General features: G+C 35.4%; 1 protein-coding gene across 1 annotated transcript; it reads left to right on the top strand.

The window, feature by feature from the left end:
- The first annotated feature begins 467 nt into the window (after nucleotides 1-467).
- Nucleotides 468-21,060, top strand: zgc:112183 (uncharacterized protein LOC550410 homolog). The gene is made up of 9 exons (XM_058771369.1): nucleotides 468-1,029; nucleotides 2,357-2,467; nucleotides 8,494-8,535; nucleotides 9,574-9,640; nucleotides 15,265-15,317; nucleotides 15,501-15,566; nucleotides 17,264-17,320; nucleotides 17,419-17,495; nucleotides 19,859-21,060. Exons 1-9 carry the CDS (start codon nucleotides 919-921, stop codon nucleotides 19,965-19,967), a joined length of 693 nt encoding a protein of 230 aa, XP_058627352.1. The 5' UTR covers nucleotides 468-918; the 3' UTR covers nucleotides 19,968-21,060.
- Nucleotides 21,061-21,737: the final 677 nt, after the last annotated feature.

Here is a 21,737-nt window from a genome sequence, read left to right on the forward strand (position 1 = left end):
CGTATTTTCAATTCACATATATTATTAAAGTTTCTTAGTATCATTATTCAGTCATAAATAATGAATGCCCAGACCTTATTAATGTCCGCTTCTGAGGCGCCACAAAAGTGTTGTCACGTGGTACATGTTACTTTTCACCGCATTGTTAGGATGGACCAATCACAGTCGTTTGCGATGCCATTTCTTTCCATGTAATTATTAGAGATTGCTGGTTCGGATTTTCATTTTTATTTCTTGGAATTAATACATTTGAACGATTAAATGTTCTGGTGTACAAATGCCTCTATTAAATCAAAACATAATATTCTAAGATTTGAATGAGGTTGAATGGAGGATTGAGCATTCTGAGCCCTGAAGCGCCCCCTGCAGAAAAAAGCGGTTTTATTGCACATAGAAAACATATTGGGTAGAATTTGCCGCTCAACAGACGCGACGCGACAAAACCACAACGCTCCTATAATAATCAACGAGGCGGCGCGCTCGCGCTACCGAGAGTTCGCAGATTGTAATGGGCGCGTCTGGTTTAGTCGCGTCGCTTGATGGGTGTCATTGGTCGGTCTCTTCCTCTCAATCGGTGTGATCAGATGTGATCTGGCACCTGTGTGTGTGTGTGCGTTACCCACGGGAGCCTGTTGCTCATGTGCGTTGTGGAGCGATCTGCTTCTGTGCTGTGTGAGATTATGCGCGCAACTGCACGATAACGATCATGCTTTGCGTCTTTGCGCGTTAATGATGATGAAGAGGACGCTTTTCGGATAGATGCATTTTTTGGGTTTCTTCATATATCCTCATCCTCAGGCAGCATCTGATGAAGTTTGGGCGCGTTTTAGATGCACTATGTGATGCATTTGTGATATAGTCACCCGGCGCGTCTTGAGAAGAACATCGAAAGCAAGATCCTTGTTATTTGTTTCCGCGATGTCAATCAAAAAAGCAACATTGATGGAGAATGGTGTTAAAAACGGAACGTCGAGAAATATGCTGGAGCGATGCGCCTCGGTCAATGAGTATTTTGATGTTGCCTTCAAGGTGTGAGTTATATTTTATTGTTTAGTTTATTGCTGGTGTCATGATTTGTATTGTTGTTGTGTCTGAAAAATTTGCCCAGCATTAGTTGGCACCTGTGGCGCGCGCGTGCGTCTTCTACTCGGAAATCACTTTTCAAGAATGCAAAGGCATGTTTACAGTCATGCTACTGTCTGAATTCACTTTAAATGGCTGCAAACATGTCGTTTTGCATGCAAATTGAATAGTAGTACACGGTCTACTGGTACAATATAGCAGTGGTTCTTCAAAACTGGTTTGGCGTTTGGACCAAAGTGGTGACTAAACGCAGTATTAAAATGACTGATGCTATAAAAGTAAAGAAAATAGTCATTCAAATTATAATCAACCAAGCAAAATTATTAATATAACAGTATTCTTCTCCCGTTTGAATTTTAACCCTATTTTTATTCTGTAATGTTAGTCAGTTGCATTTTATCATTATTGCATTGATCTTATAGCTAACATTGTTTTTTTGTTGTTTTTTTTCCCTGCCGCCCACAACCTGTTTTGGGTCGCAAACCACCAGTTGAGAACTACTGCTATATAAAGTATACCACCTTTTTTTTAAATTATTTGATGCATTACTTTCTAATATTTAAGTAATGTGATAGTAGTTTGACTTCTCCCTCACTGGTGGATAAATATTGACTCAGGGAGGGAGTCATCTCAACGCATCTGAAGACGTATTGATGTACTCTTAAGAGACACAATGATATAAAAGTCTCAGGGAACCCAGAATGATCCCTTGAGAATTTATTTTAATCCAATAAGAGGAGCTGTTTTTGCCTCGGTCTTCTTCAAAGTGAAGAAAATGCGTAGATTTAAAGTGATAAACAATAGGTTATGCAATGTTGGAATTGAGCAACAGTAGTTTCAGCAAAGAATATTAAGCAATACACAATTGGGCAAATATATTTCACAATTTGAGTTTCCTTTCAATTACAAAGCATTTTCTTCTGTTAAAAACAACTGCGTTTTGGTGTTAAAGTCAACATGGAAACAAAAATAACCCTAATTACTTTTTAAATGCATGTTTCTGGTTTATGATGCTCTCAATAATTTGATTCACTCGTGTTTACAATCCCTTTCTCTTAACCACCTGTCACACTTTCCATCAGATAAAACTGATTCTAACCTGACAGTTTTGTCTTGTTCCACTCAAAAATGCCAATTTATGGAAGTAAATTGGGGTTGTGAATGTCATTCAGTGTTGACTTTAACATAAAGTTGGTGAACAGTTAGAGCTCATTAAACTAAACCAGGATGTGGTTGTAGGCCTAACAGCTGTCTCTGACCCTGATGCCTTTAGGTGATGCTGCTGGGAGACTCGGCAGTGGGGAAGACCTGCGTCCTGGTGCGCTTTAAAGATGGTGCCTTTCTGGGAGGCAACTTCATTGCCACAGTGGGGATAGACTTTAGGGTGAGCCAGCAGTGGATGGAGCTGGTTTGCTTCTCTTTATATACAACATGTTTATGGAGGTCATATCATGAAAAATCTATTTTTTGCTGAACTGAAATAAGCGTTTGATGTATTGTAAGTTTCAGAGCTGCTCGATACGGTTTGATTTAGCAAAAATTAGTGGAACGTTAGTTATGAATGTCCTCTAAATGTTCTGAAACAAGACTAGTAATGTCTTAAAACGTATAAGACATGCATCCAAATTAAATGTTTAAAAAAAATTCATGAACCATGTATAAAAATGCATTTTAGAACTTTAAACCACATTCAAATGAACATTCTGTTTACATGTTAACCAGTGTTCTGAGAACATTCATTAGTCAGGTTCTCATAGAATTAGAATTTATAAAGCCGTATAACTAGTGTTTATCATCTTTGGTGTAAACAAGCCTTTACGTCGTTTTCTATTTAACGAACAATAGAAGTATGCATATGATGTCAAGAAAGAGCAGCTTGTTTTTTTTAGTTTTTTTTAAAAGGTCCACGATTGTTTCAGTCTCATCTTAACAGTTTGAGTTGCACATTTTAGTGCAGATTGTTTTATGAATCACACAAATGTCACAATATAATGCCGCTTTGCCAAGAGGCTGCTGTTGAAGGATGAGACATCACAAACTATATTAAACCCGAAAGCAAACCGGCAGCTCACAGCAAATGCTGTTGCTCATTTCACATGTGACGAGGGTGTTTATTCCACAGACTTATAGAGATAATTTACCCAAAATTGAAAATTCTGTCATCATTTACTTGCCTTCATGTCGTTCCAAGCATGTATTACTTAATTTCTTCTGTGGAACGTAAGAAAACAGGTTTTTTTTTGTCCATTCAGTTTCGTTACCAGCATTCTTCAAAATATTTTTTCTTTAATTCTGAGAGTTAGAAAGGGGGAGCAAATTATTCATCAAAATCTAATATTATAAGTGGACCTCAGAGGCAAAAAAAAAAACATGATGTTTAGGAAAAATATGATATGACCCTTTAACACTTACATCCAGCATCTAATCAATAAGCTGTTCTGGCACTCCATCATAGAGAGGTTGTGTGTGTGTGTGTGTGTGTGTGCTTCACTGTATTCACTCTCTACTGGCATTTAACTGTGCAAATCTCTGTAGTCTTCTGAAGTGGTGCTGGTGCAGTCCAGCAGCCTCTCGGGCAAATCTGTGAAGCCATTGTGCCACTCAAGATGTCTTGGAGTGTTTGGATATAACAGGCCAATCTGATGCTCGTTCACGTTTCAATCTGGCTAAATGATTAACCCATCGCCACTTTGGGTCTTGAGCTGCACCTGCCAAGCACTTGGTTGGGGAGAAAAAGATAGAATTTTTTGTTAAAACCTACCTGGGGTGTATTTAAAGTCGGCGTGAGATGAAAACTCACCCGTACTTCCCAGGTTAAAAAAAAAGTACACTTCCATACTGTACTTAAAGTGCTCTATTTTCACGCACTAATTTTGTACTTAATATACTAAAAATGATTCTTTAATACTGCTTAAGATAAACTTAAGAAGTGTACTCAACTGTGCTATTTTGGGAAACCATGAATATTAACTAAAATGCGCTTTTAACATACTATCTCTGTATTTAAAAAATGTATTTAGTCACCACTTGTAGTACACTTGAGTGTACTAGTGTATGAAAGATGGGTTCAAGTGTACTACAAGTGGTAACTAAATACATTTTAGTTCATATGCATGGTGTCCCAAAATAGCACAGTTGAGCACACGTAGTTGATCTTAAGTTTATCTTAAGAAGTACTAAATAATAATTTTTAGTATATTAAGTACAAAATTTGTGCGCGAATATAGAGCACTTTAAGTACATCATGAAAGTACTTGGGTATTTTCCAAATGCATGTTATTGGTCTTATTGTGAATGATTCATTCATGCATATTTATTTATTTTTATTTGACCTTGCAATCTGACATATGTTGGACCTCGAGTAATTTAGTCCACTTAAACCCCGTCCCTCCACAATTCTCCACAACATCTCAAAATCCAATCAACAACCAATGGATAGAACCCTACCAAGTCTCACATTACGTTTCCTTTTACAATAATCTGTTACACTTTGTCACAATACAGAAGAAAAGATCTGTGCTACTTCAGTTTCACCAAGACTTTAGAGACCCTGAGAAATTATGCATATCCTATTAAAACAGAAAGTTTGAGTGTGACCTACCAAAGAGCTCATCGGCCTGTATTATAATCATTTGCTAATTACAATCACTACCGACATTGTCATTGTAGAGAGCATTTGATTGGACAAAAATTGGTATACGCCCCTAAATGCAAGATGAGTTATCAATATTTTGGGTTTATTTTCTCAAACGTTGAATTTAAAATATGTCAGAGTCATGTTTTAATTTTCGGAAGTCATCATCGGTTAATACACCAACATGCTAATGTAAGAGGCCGTTGTCAGTTGGCGTTAAGGGTGTGTGTTTTATTGGAGGAAAATATAGTTTGTCATGCTTCACAAATAGATTTTTGCCCTCAAGCCAAGACAGTCAATTTGGTTTCACAGTATGTGTTTTTGCATGGAAGTGAAGGTTAGCATAATAAAAGACCTTGAAACGGTAAAGGCTTGGCATGTGATGTGGACCGGTTTCAAACATCAGATTCGAGTAGAAAGTGCCATGCTTTCAGACAGAAGGTGTCTTTAGGAAGTTCAAAAAAGCTTTTAAACCCTCATTCTTTGATCGCCTGCCAACAATGTCTAAAATTAGTCTGAAATGAAGCATCTTATCTGCTGCGGCTCAGGGAAACAGTGAAGCGTTTCTGTGCTGGTAGTTTTTTTTTTGAATGGCACAGCGGCAGCACTATAGCCTGTGTCTATTTTGGGCTCTTCCTTGTAGCACTTGCTCAGCATGAGGATGTGTGGGAGCCAGAGCAGAGCAAGTCTGATGCCAGAGAAATGGAAAGCCATTAAAACAAATTGATGGCTATGCTTGATTTATGCTGGATAGGCTGAGGCCCTGAAAGATGTATGTTTTTCATAAATCGATATCCTTTCCGGTGTCAAAAGGACCTTGTAACTGAAACAAGGTTGTGTTTCCATTTCTCAAATAATAGGTTGAGACTTGGAGAGATCAAGCAGATTCCTAGAGCAACTGATAGATGAATATTCAAAAGTTATATATCATCGCCATTGCAGGAATGGAAATTGTAAGGAATGTAACGATTCTGGCTTTGATCCCGGTCTTTTAACATTTCCATTATTGATTCTTTTAGTACTTTTGAGGAAGTACCATCAATATTTGTTCACGACTGACACTAATTTAAAGGGATAGTTCAATCCAAAAAAAGATTGGCATCTCACCTTCATGTCGTTCCAAACGTGGAAGTGAATAGTGACCAAAGGGTCCATCATGCTTCTAAAACCCACCATGAAAGAAGCGCAAATATTCATATGACTCACTATGTTCTTTTATCTTACACAGTCATATGATAGATATGTGTGAGGAACAGACCAAAATTCTAATTATTATTGTTTTGGTTTGCTAATTTCTTGTGTGATTTGTGGAAGTAAGTGAGTCATACAGGTTTGGAACAAAATGAGTTTGAGATTTAGTTTTGGGAATATTTAGTTTTGAACTATAAGTTCAAATTTCAAACATAAATCAATAACTCATAAGTAGGGCTGAGAGAAATTTTAGCGACATTATCAATATCTTTGCCGACAGTATCGCATTAGGGAGTATTGCAATAATGTTAAAAGTCTATAAACCAATTTCACTCATTTCTCAGGACTGTTTTCAAATGTTCCTGTATCTATTTGTGTGAGGGCTTTGTGAAAAGCGTCAAAGGTTTCTATGTAAAACAAAGGTTTATTTCTAAAAACAGCGTTGTGTATTGTAGCCAATCACAGACATGTCTGTTGAGCTGAACGCAATGACCAATCAGAGGTGTTTAAATTCACAGCCACTCAGTACGACTCAAAACCCTGGAGTTTCATTCAGATCACTCACTTATTGTGTTTTTATGTGCTTGTGAATCCTTTCTTTATAACTAACAAAGTGGAAACGCAATGTAAATAAGAGATTGGTTGTGCGGTATACACTGTAAAAAGAAAAAAAGTTGAGCCAACTTAAAATTTTAAGGCAACCAGCTTCAGCAGATTATGAGTTTGCTCAACTTATTTTTGTGGGTGATTTCTCACATTTTTGTTGTATAAACTTAAAACGACAAGTTGAGAGAACTCAAAAATCTGCTGAAGCTGGTTGCCTTAATTTTAAGTTGGTTCAACTTATTTTTTTTTTTTTACAGCGTAGACAGTTTTGATAACATGTTTTTGCAAGATTGCAGAGCTCAGTAAACTTGCGCTGAAGCGATAGACAGTTTCGGTGATTATAAAAGGAGCGCTTTTTACTCATACTTTGTATCATGTACATATGATTTTTATTTTTAGATGTCCCTTTTGTGTTCATTTAGTTAAAAGCAAAGTGGTTACTATGTCTTTATTATGTTTTTAACTAGTGCTGATTTTGCCGTAAACAATTTATTTGTACATAACAGTGGAATCTTTTCACAGACACATTTCCACATCGTTCATCTACCAACGTTTTTGATATTTTCATTTTTTAAATGTGATTAAACTGATTAAAATACATAGTGAGTGATGGCAAATTTGACATCTTTCTTTCGTCTGACCAACGTAACCTATCTCTCCATTTTTGTTCCTCTTTTGTAGTTATATAAAGGCTGTCATAGATTTTTTTTTTTTTCTTTTGCTATTGGAACAAATAGGAATGCCACAAATTATATTTGTTGTAGTTTCCATTTACCACTATAGAAATTCACCTGACTATGATGACTTCTGCTTGATTTCGAGAGCAAATGCAAAAATATCAATACTTGAGTATTGTTAAAATTTGGAAAAATATAGAGAGCGTTTTTAAGCTTTATGTTCCTGTATAAAAAAAAACAAACTGAAACAGTTCTAAAAATAACCAATCCCTAATCATTTTATCTTATTCTGCAGCTTTTGTTGGCTTGCTCTTGAAGAAACAATGAGACACCTGAGCTCTGCTGAACTCACTTCTGTCAAGAAAAAGATTTATGTTTTCATTCAAGTCAGATATGCAATGGTGATAGAAGGAACAATGGAGACATACCAGCGCTCTTATTGAACCGGTTAATGTTCTCCTCGAATTGCTTTGCGCTCTGCTCCGATTTAATTTATGCAAAGCTTCCTGGAAGGAGTAAGCAGCCAAAGTGTGTCTTTGTGATTACGATTACTCTATAGTCCACCACATAAGCATTTTGTTGTCATTTACTCTCCTGTCGCTGATAATGTGACATGATGAAAAGTTGAAGGGTGCCGTTTCTGTGTAACTGGTGGCACCTAGAAATCAGACTACTTTGTGTTTTCTCTGCATGTTAAGCTGAGAAAGGAGAAAGTGGCGAAAAAAATGACACGCTTTGGCTTTAAACGCCTACGTTTTTGATCCGTCAGCATTAACTACAGTCGCTGTGTAGATATTCAGAATTGAAAGATTGGTCGGCCTAAATGGGTGCCTGTATGTGAATGTCTGCGGATGATAATTACTCATCTTTGAAATTCTCACTTCCATTTGTGTGACTGACGTCTCTGATTGCACTGCCATTTGGTGCATGAAAACATCTGATAAGTCTGGTCCTCTCAGTGCAGAAGGTGCGATTTTTAAAACATTTATTTCACAAAGGAAGTAACGGCTGACGTCAACAGGAAATTAAGCAGGGAGCTGGTCTGTTATTTCATCTGCACTATATAATTAAGTCTATGTGGAGAGCCTGGCCACACAAAAAACAAAATTGCACAGTTAGAGATCTCACTTTAGTAGTAGCTAAATTGTTTTCCTATTTGGTCGTGCGTGATTTCCTTGAATAACAAACTGTTTACTGTTCATTATTTTGTCTTTCATTTGTGAAAAAGAAAGTATGATGTGGTTTCCTAAGTACTTTTTTTGTGTTTTAATGGGTGTTGTTTCTTCTTCCTGCTGCCTGTAGAATAAGGTGGTGACTGTGGATAACATGAAAGTCAAACTCCAGGTAAGCAAACAAGACAAGCATCACTATTAATTACATTGATTTGAGTGCTGTATTGAACACCTGTCCTGTTCTATTTGTCATATAGGCATGAATAATGCCTCAAAAATCGTGATCAGATTTTCACCTGCTGGATGATCAAACGGATTACAAAAATCCAATAGCTTTAGAGTGAAGGAGGGAGCCAGTACGCATTACAAATAACACGAGTAACTAGTAACACATTACTTTTAAATTTACAAGAAAATATATGAGTTACTTTTTCAGATAAGTAATGCAAGTTACTTTGTTTTCCCATTTATTCTCTGATATCTCTCCTTTCTCCATGTTGAGAGAAATTGGGCACATTGGCACTTCCTTCAGCCTGACGCTTATTTATTTTTGTTGTAAAAGGGCCTTTAAAGATGCCAAAAATATAACTTTTTCCTCATTTGTTATTAAAAATGAATGAGCAATTCCAGCTCCGGTGACAAAAAGAAACGCACAAGTAACATAATGGATTACTTTCCATAAAAAGTAACTAAGCAATTCAATTAGTTACTTTTTTTATGGAGTAACACAATATTGTAATGCATTACTTTTAAAAGTAACTTTTCCCAATGCTGGAGGTAGCCAAGCTGTATCTACAGACCAGAATGTCATAAAGACTGTGGAGTGAACTCTTGACTTGAAATCACCAATAACACCTTAGCAACCACCTAGGAATGCCCTAGCAACCAGCCAGACTGCATGTGGTGGTGTGTTTTGCACAGGCAAGCGCCGCTCACATTTTCTTCACAAAATTCAATTTGGTTGTCTTCCTGCCTGTACAAAGATCAGGTTTATTACATCAGGATGAAATCACAAAACAAATTGTTCGTAATGGTTTCAGGTTTCTCTCTTTCTAAAACGGATTTGGAAAAATTACACATTTCAGATGTGGTTCATGTTGATATGTAGGGTCAATTCAGGTTAACTGGGACATTTTTCCCCCCCAGTCAAGTGTCCTAAATGTACCCCTTCATGACATATGCTTCACCTGTTAATGCTTCTCTCCTGCAGATTTGGGACACGGCCGGTCAGGAGAGGTTCCGCAGTGTTACTCACGCGTACTACAGAGACGCTCAGGGTAAATATGCCACCTTTGCTTTATTACAAGTCTTTTTAAAGCAGTAAGTCATTTTTACCGTGGGTCTTGGGCGTGACACAAAGTGAAGTAAACAGTCGAAATCACTGTAATGTTCAGCCTCAAGTGACTTAATGCTTTTACAAAATAGCAGCAATAACAACATAATAAAAAAAAAATTTGATACTAATGTTCAAAAATAATTAGATTTTTTGGATTTTCATTTCATTGTGATTGTGTAAATTTGCCATCATTAAACCTTATGTAAAAAAAAAAATAAGGCAACCAGCTTCAGCAGATTTTTGAGTTTGCTCAACATATTTTTGTAAAAAAAAAAATGTTCTCTGAAAAGTTGATGTTCCTATTTGCAAATGTGGAGTACACTGGTAAAATCACTGTAATGTTCTCCCTTGGGAAAATGCTTTTATAAAATAAGGGTAACAACAAATTTTTTTTTTTTTTTTTTTTTGTCAAATAAGTTTTTATTCAGTCATCGAATAAACTTGAAATAATCACAAGTTAGGATGATTTTTCTTATACACTAAAAAAAAAAAAGGCTTTAAATGTAACGCCTCTTCCCCAGCCTGTTAATATATAACACCGTGATATAGAGACACAACATTTAAGTTACAATACATTGCATTAAGGAATAGAATTCCTGTTGAGGTAACAGAAGAAAGGGTCCCAAATCTTGCAAAATTGTCCAGTGTTGCCTTTGAAGAGATATCTAGTTCATTCCAGGTGTAGAGTAGATATCAGTTCATCAAGCCATAGTTTGGCAGCAGGAGGGTTAAATAAAATGTTTTAATCCAATGTTGAATAAATATACATGTACATGTACTTTTACATATTCCACTTTACAGAGTGGTTCGACTCTTGTCAATACAAGATCTCGGCCAAAAATTGCAACTCTTGATGGAAAAAAATTGTTGTATGACGTTGTCGAAACAATGCCACAATGAAAGTGCAATGTTATCAAAGCCAAAGGTGGTTAATGAAGTAGTAGACTGTGAAACTTTTTTTGGACAAGCAGTGTAAAGTTGACTTAAGCACATCCCAAAGACTTTCAATGGGGTTGAGGTCAGGACTCTGTTGTGGCCAGTCTTTCACAATTTGAGCCTGATGAATTTTGGTATTGTCATTCTGGAATATGTGCGTGGGTCTTCCAACATAGCTGTTTGAGAAATAAAAATCTAACCACTGCATCAGTTAGGGTAAGATTTTTTTTTTTTTTCTGACAAACGCACGACATGCCAGAAACATTAATCAATGCAATAATGATTCAGTCATTAAATCTTATGTATTTGCCTATTTAAATCCAAATGGTAACAGATATATATAAATATATATATATATATATATATATATGTATATATATATATATGTGTGTGTGTGTGTATGTGTATGTACAGGCATGGCCAAAAATATCTGCACCCTTGGTAAATATGATCAAAGAAGGCTGTGAAAATTAATTTGCATTGTTAATCCTTTTGATCTTTTATTTAAAAATTCACAAGAATCTAACCTTTCATTGGATAATTAGAATTTAAAATGGGGGAAAATATCATTATGAAATAAATGTTTTTCTCAAATACATGTTGCACACAATTATTGGCACCCCTAGAAATTCTTATGAGTAAAATATCTCTGAAGTATATTCCCATTCATATTCACAATTTTGAGCACTCCAGGGTGACTATGAACATGAAATTATCCAGCCATGGCTTCCTGTTTCACAGCAATATAAATAGGAGGGAAAATAAAGCCCAAATTCCCTTAATCATCCATCACAATGAGAAAAACCAAAGAATATAATTCTGATGTGCAGCAAAAGATAATTGAGCTTCACAAATTAGTGAAGTGGCTTTAAGAAAAGAGCTAGAGCAGTGAAAATTCCCATTTCCACCATCAGGGCAATAATTAAGAATTTCCAATCAACATAAAATGTTATGAAACTGCCTGGAAGAGGCAGTCCCGGCGCCATGGGCGGGCAATGGGGGGCCTGGCCCACCCTGTGAGTCACTAGTGCCCGCCCTGGACGAGCCTGCTGAGTGAAGAAAACGCTGTACTATTCAAACATCAGTTATTATTTATTTACCTATGCATTGCGAAAAAGCGGAGATCTGTCTCCTCCAGGCTGTGCGCGGTGCGTCAATCTGAAAGGAGGCGGGGTGAAGTTACGAGCTTTCGCTGAGAGCTTGAGGATCCAGTGGCGTTACGAAGTTTTACTGTTTTGCGGCATGGATTAAAAAATAGGCTAATAAATAATTCACACATCAGACAAAATTGCGTTCCAGAAAATCCTTTAAATCTTAAGGAATTCAGAGCAGAGCAACATAAAAATCAGAAAAATATATATAATCGGGCCTGTTTTAGGCTTTTCCTTATTTTTATATTTTAGACGGTGATGAAAAATGACTCGCCATCTCCTCATTGGACGTGCCTTTAGAGAGAAATGCATCTTTACGGATTACATAATGAAAGAGTTTTTGTTTTCGATTTGAATTATTTCGTTTTAAAGTAGTAATTTAAAGCTTTCTATAGATATATTTATTTTATTTGTGACTCAGTTCATTGAGTTTCAGTTCATCATTGTGAAGCGCTCCTGTTCAAGACCAGACGGCAAGCGCATCTGTTTTCCTATTTATTTTAATAAAAGCACAACATTTTGTTGATATTGTGAATGCACACAAATAAAAGTAGACCCTTTACAGTTCCGAATGATGTATTACTCTTTATAAGCAAAAATTACGGCATATTTTAAGTTGTTTCCACTATCAAGAAAAAATGCAAGTGACAGCTCTGGCGCCTCCATGTCCTGCAAAGTGCGCTTCAGCTTCCACTCTTCACACAAACGATTAGATGTGCACCTAGCGCACATTTATATAGTTTAAAAATTTAAACTAACATTGTGATGCTTGAACTGTTTATATATATTTTATTTTAGGCAAGTCGTGGTGCTTAGAGAAGGCTAAATTGATCAAACATAGGCTATGATCAGCTCACTGTCTGCCGCTGGCCGCTTGGTCGTTACTTAAAAAAAAAAAAACCTTACATTTAACGAACAAAAAGTGCTCCAAACGTTTTTATATTAGCTTTATAAAAAACAAAACGAAATATAATCACTTTACCATTACATATGACACCGTACCCTCAGAAGAAATCCTGCAGGCTTAACTGTATCATGTTATAAAAACTCCACATTTCTAAATTTTACTGCAGTATGTTAACTGAGTTTAACTCACTTTAACACACTCTTAACTCACTTTGTGTTTGCTGTGCTCATTTGTTTCTATTTCTCCTCGAGAGAGGCAGCGCAGCCTTGTTTAACGTCATTACATTATACACTCTCGATCGCCATTTAGACTAAATGATGAAGAATCATTATCGCGTTTTGGTGATTGTTATTAGCGTTTTAATCAGACTAGGCTACTTGTCCGGTCAGGCAAGTAAAATTCTCTTTCAGTTGGCCTTTTAAAAAATCCACTTGTCCCGGATAAGCGGACAAGCGTTGATGTTGAGCCCTGCGATGTGTGTTTAGACTGCTTCAGTAGGCTAGGTCCAATCTTTACGACTCCTCTGTCTATTGCGTCAGTGGAGTGGTACGTCAATTCTTCCTCGTTTTTTGTCCATTAAATTCATAATTAATGATATTATGCATTGCAATGAGGTTGATCTAGTGCCCCCCTGAAAAAATGAAATGCCCGTCTGTGAATTTGTGTCTGGCGCCGGGACTGGGAAGAGGACATGTGTCTATATTGTCCTAATGCACGGTGAGAAGGAGAGTTTGAGTGGCTAAAGACTCTCCAAGGACCACAGCTGGAGAATTGCAGAAAATAGTTGTCTCGGGGTCAGAAAACCTTTAAAAAAAAATTGTCAAACAGCACCTACATCACCACATGTTGTTTGGGAGGGTTTCAAGAAAAATTCTCCTCGCTCATCCAAAAACAAACTCCAGCATATTCAGTTATCAGACACGACTGGAACTTCAAATGGGACTGGTTTCTATGGTCAGATGAAACTAAAAAATGAGCTTTTTAGCAGCAAACACTCAAGATGGGTTTGGAGAACACAGGTATTAAAAGTACCCAATGTGAACAATGAAATATACCGCTGTATTTTTGATGTTGTGGGCCTATATTTCTGCTGGAGGTCCTGAACATCTTGTTTAGACACATGGCATCATGGATTCTATCAAATACCAACAGATAAAAAATCAATAAGTGACTGACTCTGTTAGAAATCTTATAATGGGCCATGTTTGGATCTTCCAACTGTACAATAATCCAAACACAAACCTCAAAAACAACACAAAAATGGGTCACTGAGCACAAAACTAAGCTTCTGCTGGCCATTCCAGTCCTCTGACCTGAACCCTGTAGAAAATGAGTGGTGAACTGAAGAGAAGAAGCACCAACATGGAGCTGTGAATCTAAAGGGTCTGGAGTGATTCTGGATGAAGGAATGGTCTCTGATCTCTTGTCAGGTGTTCTCTAACCTCATCAGGCATTATAGGAGAAAATTTAGAGCTGTTAAACTGGCAAATGGAGGTTTCAAAAAGTATTGAATAACAGGGTGCAGTTAATTGTGGCCCCCCGTTTTAAATTCTTATTATTCAGTGAAAGGTTAGATTTTTGTGAATTTTTTTTTTTTAATAAAAGATCAAAAGGATTAACAATGCAGGTTCATTTTCACAGCCTTCTTTGGTCATATTTACCAAGGGTGCCAATATTTTTGGCCATGACTATATATGTGTGTGTGTGTATGTGCATTTATCAGAGTGTTTATATACACTAAGTGCAAATAAGCCGCCTTGTTGGCAGAGGCTATTTACACTAATTCCGCCCACCAACGTGTGAATGGCTAGACAACATTACAAAAGATAATTGTCAAACAACACCTCCAGTGGTGCAGATGGTAAAGTGCATGTCATAGTCTTTTTGATGTAATCACCTTTAAATAATAAGAATAAGAATTTAAATAAGAATCCGCCTTTTGCCAAACTTTTCCCCTCCCTTTTCAAATCTTATATTACATCGGAAATAAAAATGAAGTAAATAATTGAAAATAAAGTATCGGGTAGGTATAGGGAGGGCTTTATTGTCCCAATGAGCCGGCATCCATTTAATAATTTGAATTAAAATTATAGTTTGCACTCAATGCGCTATTCTTGCATACTGTTTTATTAATGTACTACAATACTGAGGTGCAGATAATTGCAATAAGTAGTATAATAGCAGAAAATCCTGCTATTATAACATAGCGTAAATACAATCTATCACTATTTGCACTGTGTAAATAGCATATTTCTAAGAAAATACTGCTATTTTCCCTTAGTGCATATAGCTGCTGCCTATACATATATGTTGCCATCTGGATTTAAATAAGGCAAATATGAATTTATCCCATATATATCATAGATGTAGAAACGGTTTCTCAGTAGTGCATTTCATTCAGCTTGAGTCTCTGTGGAAGATCACTGCAGTGAACTTTAAACACTGCGGTTAAATTTGTACAGTCACAACTCCTGAAGAACACGGCAGACTTTTGAGTCAGTGTTTAATTACAATCGAGCTCAGCTCTGAATCATACGCAGTGATCTGAACATGCTGTGCTTTCCATTACAGCTCTGCTGCTGCTGTATGACATCACGAGAAAGTCCTCCTTCGACAACATCAGAGTAAGACAAACAAACACTTCAAGACGTTTTTAGAGATATATTTATTGGCTGTTGTCATTTCCTTGCTGCTGTTAGTGTGGGTTGTGAAATGACATGCATTTCTACTGCAGATGCGTTTCTTGTCCTTCAAAGTTTTTTTTTTTTTTTTTTTCTTTTTTCTTTTGCATGTCTATCGCTACGCAGGCCTGGCTGACTGAAATTTATGAGTATGCACAGAAGGATGTGGTCATCATGTTGCTTGGCAACAAGGTAAGTGGGACTTCCTGAAAGGAGTGAATAGAAAGAACCAGCCCCTCTTGAAAGGTGCAAATAATGTTTTAATGTACATGAGAGAGAGCTGCAAATCAGTGTTTTTAAAAAATGTATCTCCTTCATGCTTCTCCACCTTTTGTGTGTCACTGTGTCATTTCAGGTGGTAATTCATTTTAAACGCAAGCATTTTCATCACCTTTTGTCGTCTCTTGATGTGTGGTTAGGGTGTGTTCTGGTATAACTGCTCTAACTGGTTTTGCACTGGATTAGATGGCCCCCTAATGGAGCCAGAAAGCCTCCTTGTTACACATTACATGTACTTAATATTATAATAACAATTAATTATGCATAATTACATGCAAGTAACCCTAATCCTAACCATAACCATATAGTAAGTACATGCAGTTAATATAACTCAGTACTTAAATGTATAATTACACTAACTAGGACACCTTAAAATAAAGTGTAACCTGTTATATCAGGCTTTGACTGCTCATATAGTATGATATAGTGAAAATATGGTGCTCAAACTCGAAGAAAAAAAAGGTCCCACTTTATATTATGTGGCTTAACTACTATGTACTTACTTTTAATGAATCTTTTTGTACAATGCACTTATTGTGTACATGTGTTTTTACATGATACTTATATTTTAAAAATACCTGCATGCAATTACATCTGTAATTGCATTTATAGTTACACTGTTGACCCATGCATCCCTTACACCTTAACCCACCTTGCAGTTAGTCAAAAGAAGTCATATGAAATTCCAATAGCTTGTAATGTAAATCAAAGAGATGTATAACAGACTTACATAATACAGTATATTACAGTATAATATACTTACAACTGATATTCATATGCATTTTATGTAACACTATATCTCCAAATAATATGTCTTAAGAAAGAAGTAAGATGGTATTTAAATATTTATAGTACTAAAAGGCTTTTTATTTGCTTATGAAGTATAAACTCTAAACTATCTAACAGACTACAGAAGACATGCAGTAGATTGTGTTCAACCGGTTTTTCGAGAGAGTTTTCATCATGTTAATTTAAAGCACTTAGGTATTTGCATATCAAATACTGTATGATGCAGTAGGCTTTATTGGAATGAGCTTTATCAGCATTTGTGTCGTTATGAAGTTATCACAGAGCATTTCAGCTCTTCCCCTAGTGTTTACAGTAATGCATTTACAGTGAAAGTAAGGTTATAAAGATCTCATTGATTTACATTACAAGCTGTCAGAATTTCATTTATTCTTGCTGCACCGAATTGCGTACTTCTGCTCAGTTTGAGCCTCTAATGAGATTTTTTTCCTCCTTCAGCATGAGCTCCATATTCTCCTATATCATACTATATGAGTCGTAAAATGTATCAAATATGATATAAAACGTGAAACACATTTGCAAACTTTTTTTGTCTAAATGTGTAATAAATTGATTTGTTTAAAAAAAAAAAAAAAATTCAGACTGTCATTTGTCAGGCTTAACACAGAATGTTTAATAAAATCACAACAGCTGATAAAAGAGAGTGCCTCATCCACTGGACCTCTGTTCTCACTCTTGTTGGTGAATTTGACCAGAACATGTGCTGTATTTGAGGGTAGTTTCACTTTAGTAAGTCAATGTCTTCCACAAGTACCCACAAATACATTGCTGTTTTATATTAATATGTAATTGTGTTCGTACAGTCAGACATGGCCGCTGAGAGGGTGATCACACATGAAGAAGGGGAGAAGCTGGCTAAGGTATGAGTGTAAATGACTTTAACATACCTGCTATTACAAATTATCAGTAAACATCGCAGTTTATTTAATGGCAATACTCTGCTTTTTCTTTATTGAAGGAATATGGAGTCCCTTTCATGGAGACCAGTGCCAAGACCGGTGTCAATGTGGAACTCGCTTTCTACGCCATAGCAAGGTTTGAGGATTTTCTTAATATGTGACCCTGGAGCACAAAACCAGTCTTAAGTCGCTGGGGTATATTTGTAGCAATAGCCAAAAATACATTGTATGGGTCAAAATTATCAATTTTTCTTTAATGCCAAAAATCATTAGGATATTAAGTAAAGATCATGTTCCATGAAGATATTTAGTCAATTTCTTACCATAAATGTATCTCAACTTAATTTTTGATTAGTAATATACGTTGCTAAGAACTTCATTTGGACAACTTTAAAGGCGATTTTCTCAATATTTTGATTTTTTTTGCAACCTCAGGTTCCAGATGTTCAAATAGTTGTATCTCGGCCAAATATTGTTCCGATCCTAACAAACCATACATCAGTGGAAAGCTTATTTATTCAGCTTTCAGATGCTGTATAAATCTCAATTTCGAAAAATTGACACTTAAGACTGGTTTTGTAGTCCAGGGTCACATATATTATAAACATTTAGTGAATTTTGCACAAATGTCACTATTACTATTGTTTGTATACAGATTGAAACAAGTAACATCAACATGACACTCTTTAAATGTTTTTTCTTTTGTCCAGTAAGCAACCGCCTAAAAAAATGCCCTGGGAACCCACCCAACAAATTAGCAACCACATACACTGTGTAAAATGATAGATGCTTTGGTAACACTTTGTAAGGTGTCATTTGTTAACATTAGTTAATGTATTAACTAACATGAACAAACAATGAACAATGCATTTATTACACTATTTATTCATCTTTGTTAATGTTAGTTAATGAAAATACAGTTGTTCATTGTTAGCTCATGTTAGTTCACAGTGCATTAACTAATGTTAACAAACACAACTTGTGATTTTAATAATGCATTAGTAAATGCTGAAATTAACATGAACTAAGATTAATAAATGCTGCAGAAGTATTGTTCATTCTTAGTTCATGTTTACTAATGTAGTTAACTAATGAACCTTATTGTAAAGTGTTACCGATGCTTTGAAGTTGTAAATAAAACAGATTATTAGAGTAAATTTGACAAGAAAATGCTCTTTCAGTTTTTATATTTCAAAATGTAAACTTCATGTTTAATGTGTTACTTTCCATTTCTTTGTAGTTATTTGTCAAATTTCTGAGTAGAAATAGTTTCAAAGTAAATCATACACCATTTTTTTCCACCCTAGTTTGCAAACCACTCAATTTAGCAACAACTTACTAATACTAATGAAAAAGAGCCATGTTTTTTTCAGACTCTTAATTGCATGTTAATTTTGATATTAATATAATAGAGATTAAATGGTTGTATTATAGTTCACATTTATATTAAATGCAGTTAATTGAATTTAAGTGTTTTTTTGGCCCACTTATGTAGGACTTAATCACATGTTTATGTAATAGTAATTATATTTTAGTTTACCATAAATGCATTCAGCAACACACTTTTATTACAAGTATAAAAATACCTCTATTGCCTGTAAAATATGGTTAAAGTGTGTTGCCGAATGCATTTATGGAAATTTAATGCAATTTCTAATTAAACGTCATTTATTTAATATATATTTGTTATTGCACATTTGTAGCAAAGTTGCACTTTAGTACATTTAAAATGTATTAACTTTAAATTTAATATTGAATAATGCACTATAGATTGCATTAAAAAATCTGTACTACTTTAAAATATCAACAAAAATAGATTAAAATGATTTTAAAAGTAAAACTTTTTGACGCAAGTACACTTTTAAAAACTTCGCTGTAATAAAGTATTAAGAAACTGTCATAAAAGTATTACAATTTTGGTAACACTTTACAATAAGGTACATTAGTTAACAACATTAGTAAACATGAACTAAGAATGAACAATACTTCTACAGCATTTATTAATCTTAGTTAATGTTAATTTCAGCATTTACTAATGCATTATTAAAATCACAAGTTGTGTTTGTTAACGTTAGTTAATGCACTGTGAACTAATATGAATAAACAATGAACAACTGTATTTTCATAAACTAACATTAACAAAGATTAATAAATATTGTAATAAATGCATTGTGCATTGTTTGTTCATGTTAGTTAATACATTACATAATGTTAATAAATGACACCTTATTGTAAAGTGTTACCACAATTTTTTACACTCTCTGTAAATTAAAAGTGCTCTTTTATTTAATATTTTATCTGCAAGTAGTTTAAAAAAAAAATAAATACTCAAGTACACTACAAGTGCACATTCAGTACGTTTATTCAAGTTTATGCAAACGTAAGCGCTTCAAGGTTTTTTAAGGCTTTGTCAAACCGTCATTCAAAGTTTGCCTTGAACTCCTGTTTCTATTTATTACACTGAAACTGATGAATGTTTTCTCTTTTATTTCCACACAGAGAACTCAAGCACAGAAACATCCAGCAGCCCCACGAGCCCAAGTTCAAGATCCATGATTACATCGAGTCAGAGAAGCAGAAGTCCAGCTGCTGCGGCCGCCTCATGTGACCAGCTCCACGTCTCCATCTCCAGACAACACAAAGATGCGTGTGAATGAAACGTGCTTTGTTTTGATGTGTCCGATCCCCCAGACCCATGTTCGCTTTATAGTCAGGAATATACAGCCAAATACTGCTGAGGTGCATCAGAGTAATACGTTTCTGCTTTATAAACTGTATTAATCCAGGTGTGTACAGTACCCAGGTGTGTCTGATTATTCCAGGTATGTTTGTTTGTGAAATGTGGTTTCCGGGTTTCTTCTCTGATGGTTATAGCCTCTATCTACACACAGTGTAAAATATATTAGTATTGACTTACATTATGTGCCACGCAAATGTGCTCAGGCGGTGAGCTTGTGTCTGTAGTGTTTTTTTAATATATATATATATAAATATATATATATAAGTTCTTTACTGTATATTTGAGTGTCTTGCAGAGTCAGAATATCAGCTTATGTCAAGTACGAAGTTTACAATCAGTAGCCTATATATTGACTTGAAAACAATCATAACACAGCTCGACCGAGTCAGGCCTGATTATGAGGTAATATGGGTTTCTTTTTGCTTCGCGTGCAAGCATGTCACACTTTCGTAACCTTCACACTCACTTTATGACTTCGAGCTTGATGTGAAATGTGAATCTGGATTGTATCGTACAATATTTTGATTTGTCTCATACCTACGCTTTACATTTTTCACAGTGATCACAAAGTGCCATGAGAAAGTCCATTTGTAACCACTTATGTGTTTTGTAAGAGAGGTTTTTTGTTTTTTCCCCAGTGTTTCGTGTGTTTTCCATCGTTTCATTTGTTTAATATTTAAAGCCACAGGGGGGCGATATTACACACCGAGAATTACTAATAAATAAAAACTAACTTAACGATTCAATTGCCTTACCTTTGAAATTTCAAATATGTGTCCTGTACATTTGAATAATAAAGTGAATTGTGAACATCAGGTTAACTTATTATTGGTCTCGGTTTGGGACAAGAGAAGATGAACAAACTTTATTTGAAGTGAGTAAATGTTTGTGTTGTACTATTCCTTGTAAAATGTTTTGCATAAAATCATCTGCCAAATTAATAAATGTAAATGTTATTTGATCTTGGCGAGACTTTCGTCCGGAGGCTGCGTTTGGTTATGGGTTTGTTTTGTGATATGAGTGTGGCGCGCAATTGAAGAGGATTGTTTGGAGGAACCTGAAGCATTGACACTTTAAGATCATTCTGGTTAAAATTAAATTAAACCAGCCTTTAAACACAATACCCTAACAAGCGAATCTTAATATAATGTTCACCACATTATTATATTTCACCACAAAATAAATAGAAAAGAGAAGCTGTACATTCTCATTCTGATATTTAGGCTAGGCTAACAATAAAAAAACACTATCCCTCAGTTTCACAGACACGGTTTAAGGCTAGTCCTAGACTAAAATGTATGTTTGAGCTGTCTCAACTAAAAATATCTTGCTCTGACATATCTTAAAACATGCCAGTCATATTGTTTTGTGTCAAGATGCACACCTGTAACGTTTTCTTCTAAGGCATTTTTATAAAAGCTGCTTAAATGTCTTTCTTAATTCAAGCTAAGCCCAGTCTGTGCAACCAGGCCAATTATTTTTAATGTAAATCAGCATAAATGAAAGGCAGCACAACACTATAAATCATTAGAAATTATTATTTGTTGTACTACAGTAATGAGAATGACAGTGCACTGTGCATTAATGAGAATGGGGGAGGAAATGTGCTTAATTGTCATAAAAAGTGTCACAAATGCA

Source organism: Onychostoma macrolepis, chromosome 03, assembly GCF_012432095.1.
Source record: "Onychostoma macrolepis isolate SWU-2019 chromosome 03, ASM1243209v1, whole genome shotgun sequence".
Classification (NCBI taxonomy): domain Eukaryota; kingdom Metazoa; phylum Chordata; class Actinopteri; order Cypriniformes; family Cyprinidae; genus Onychostoma; species Onychostoma macrolepis.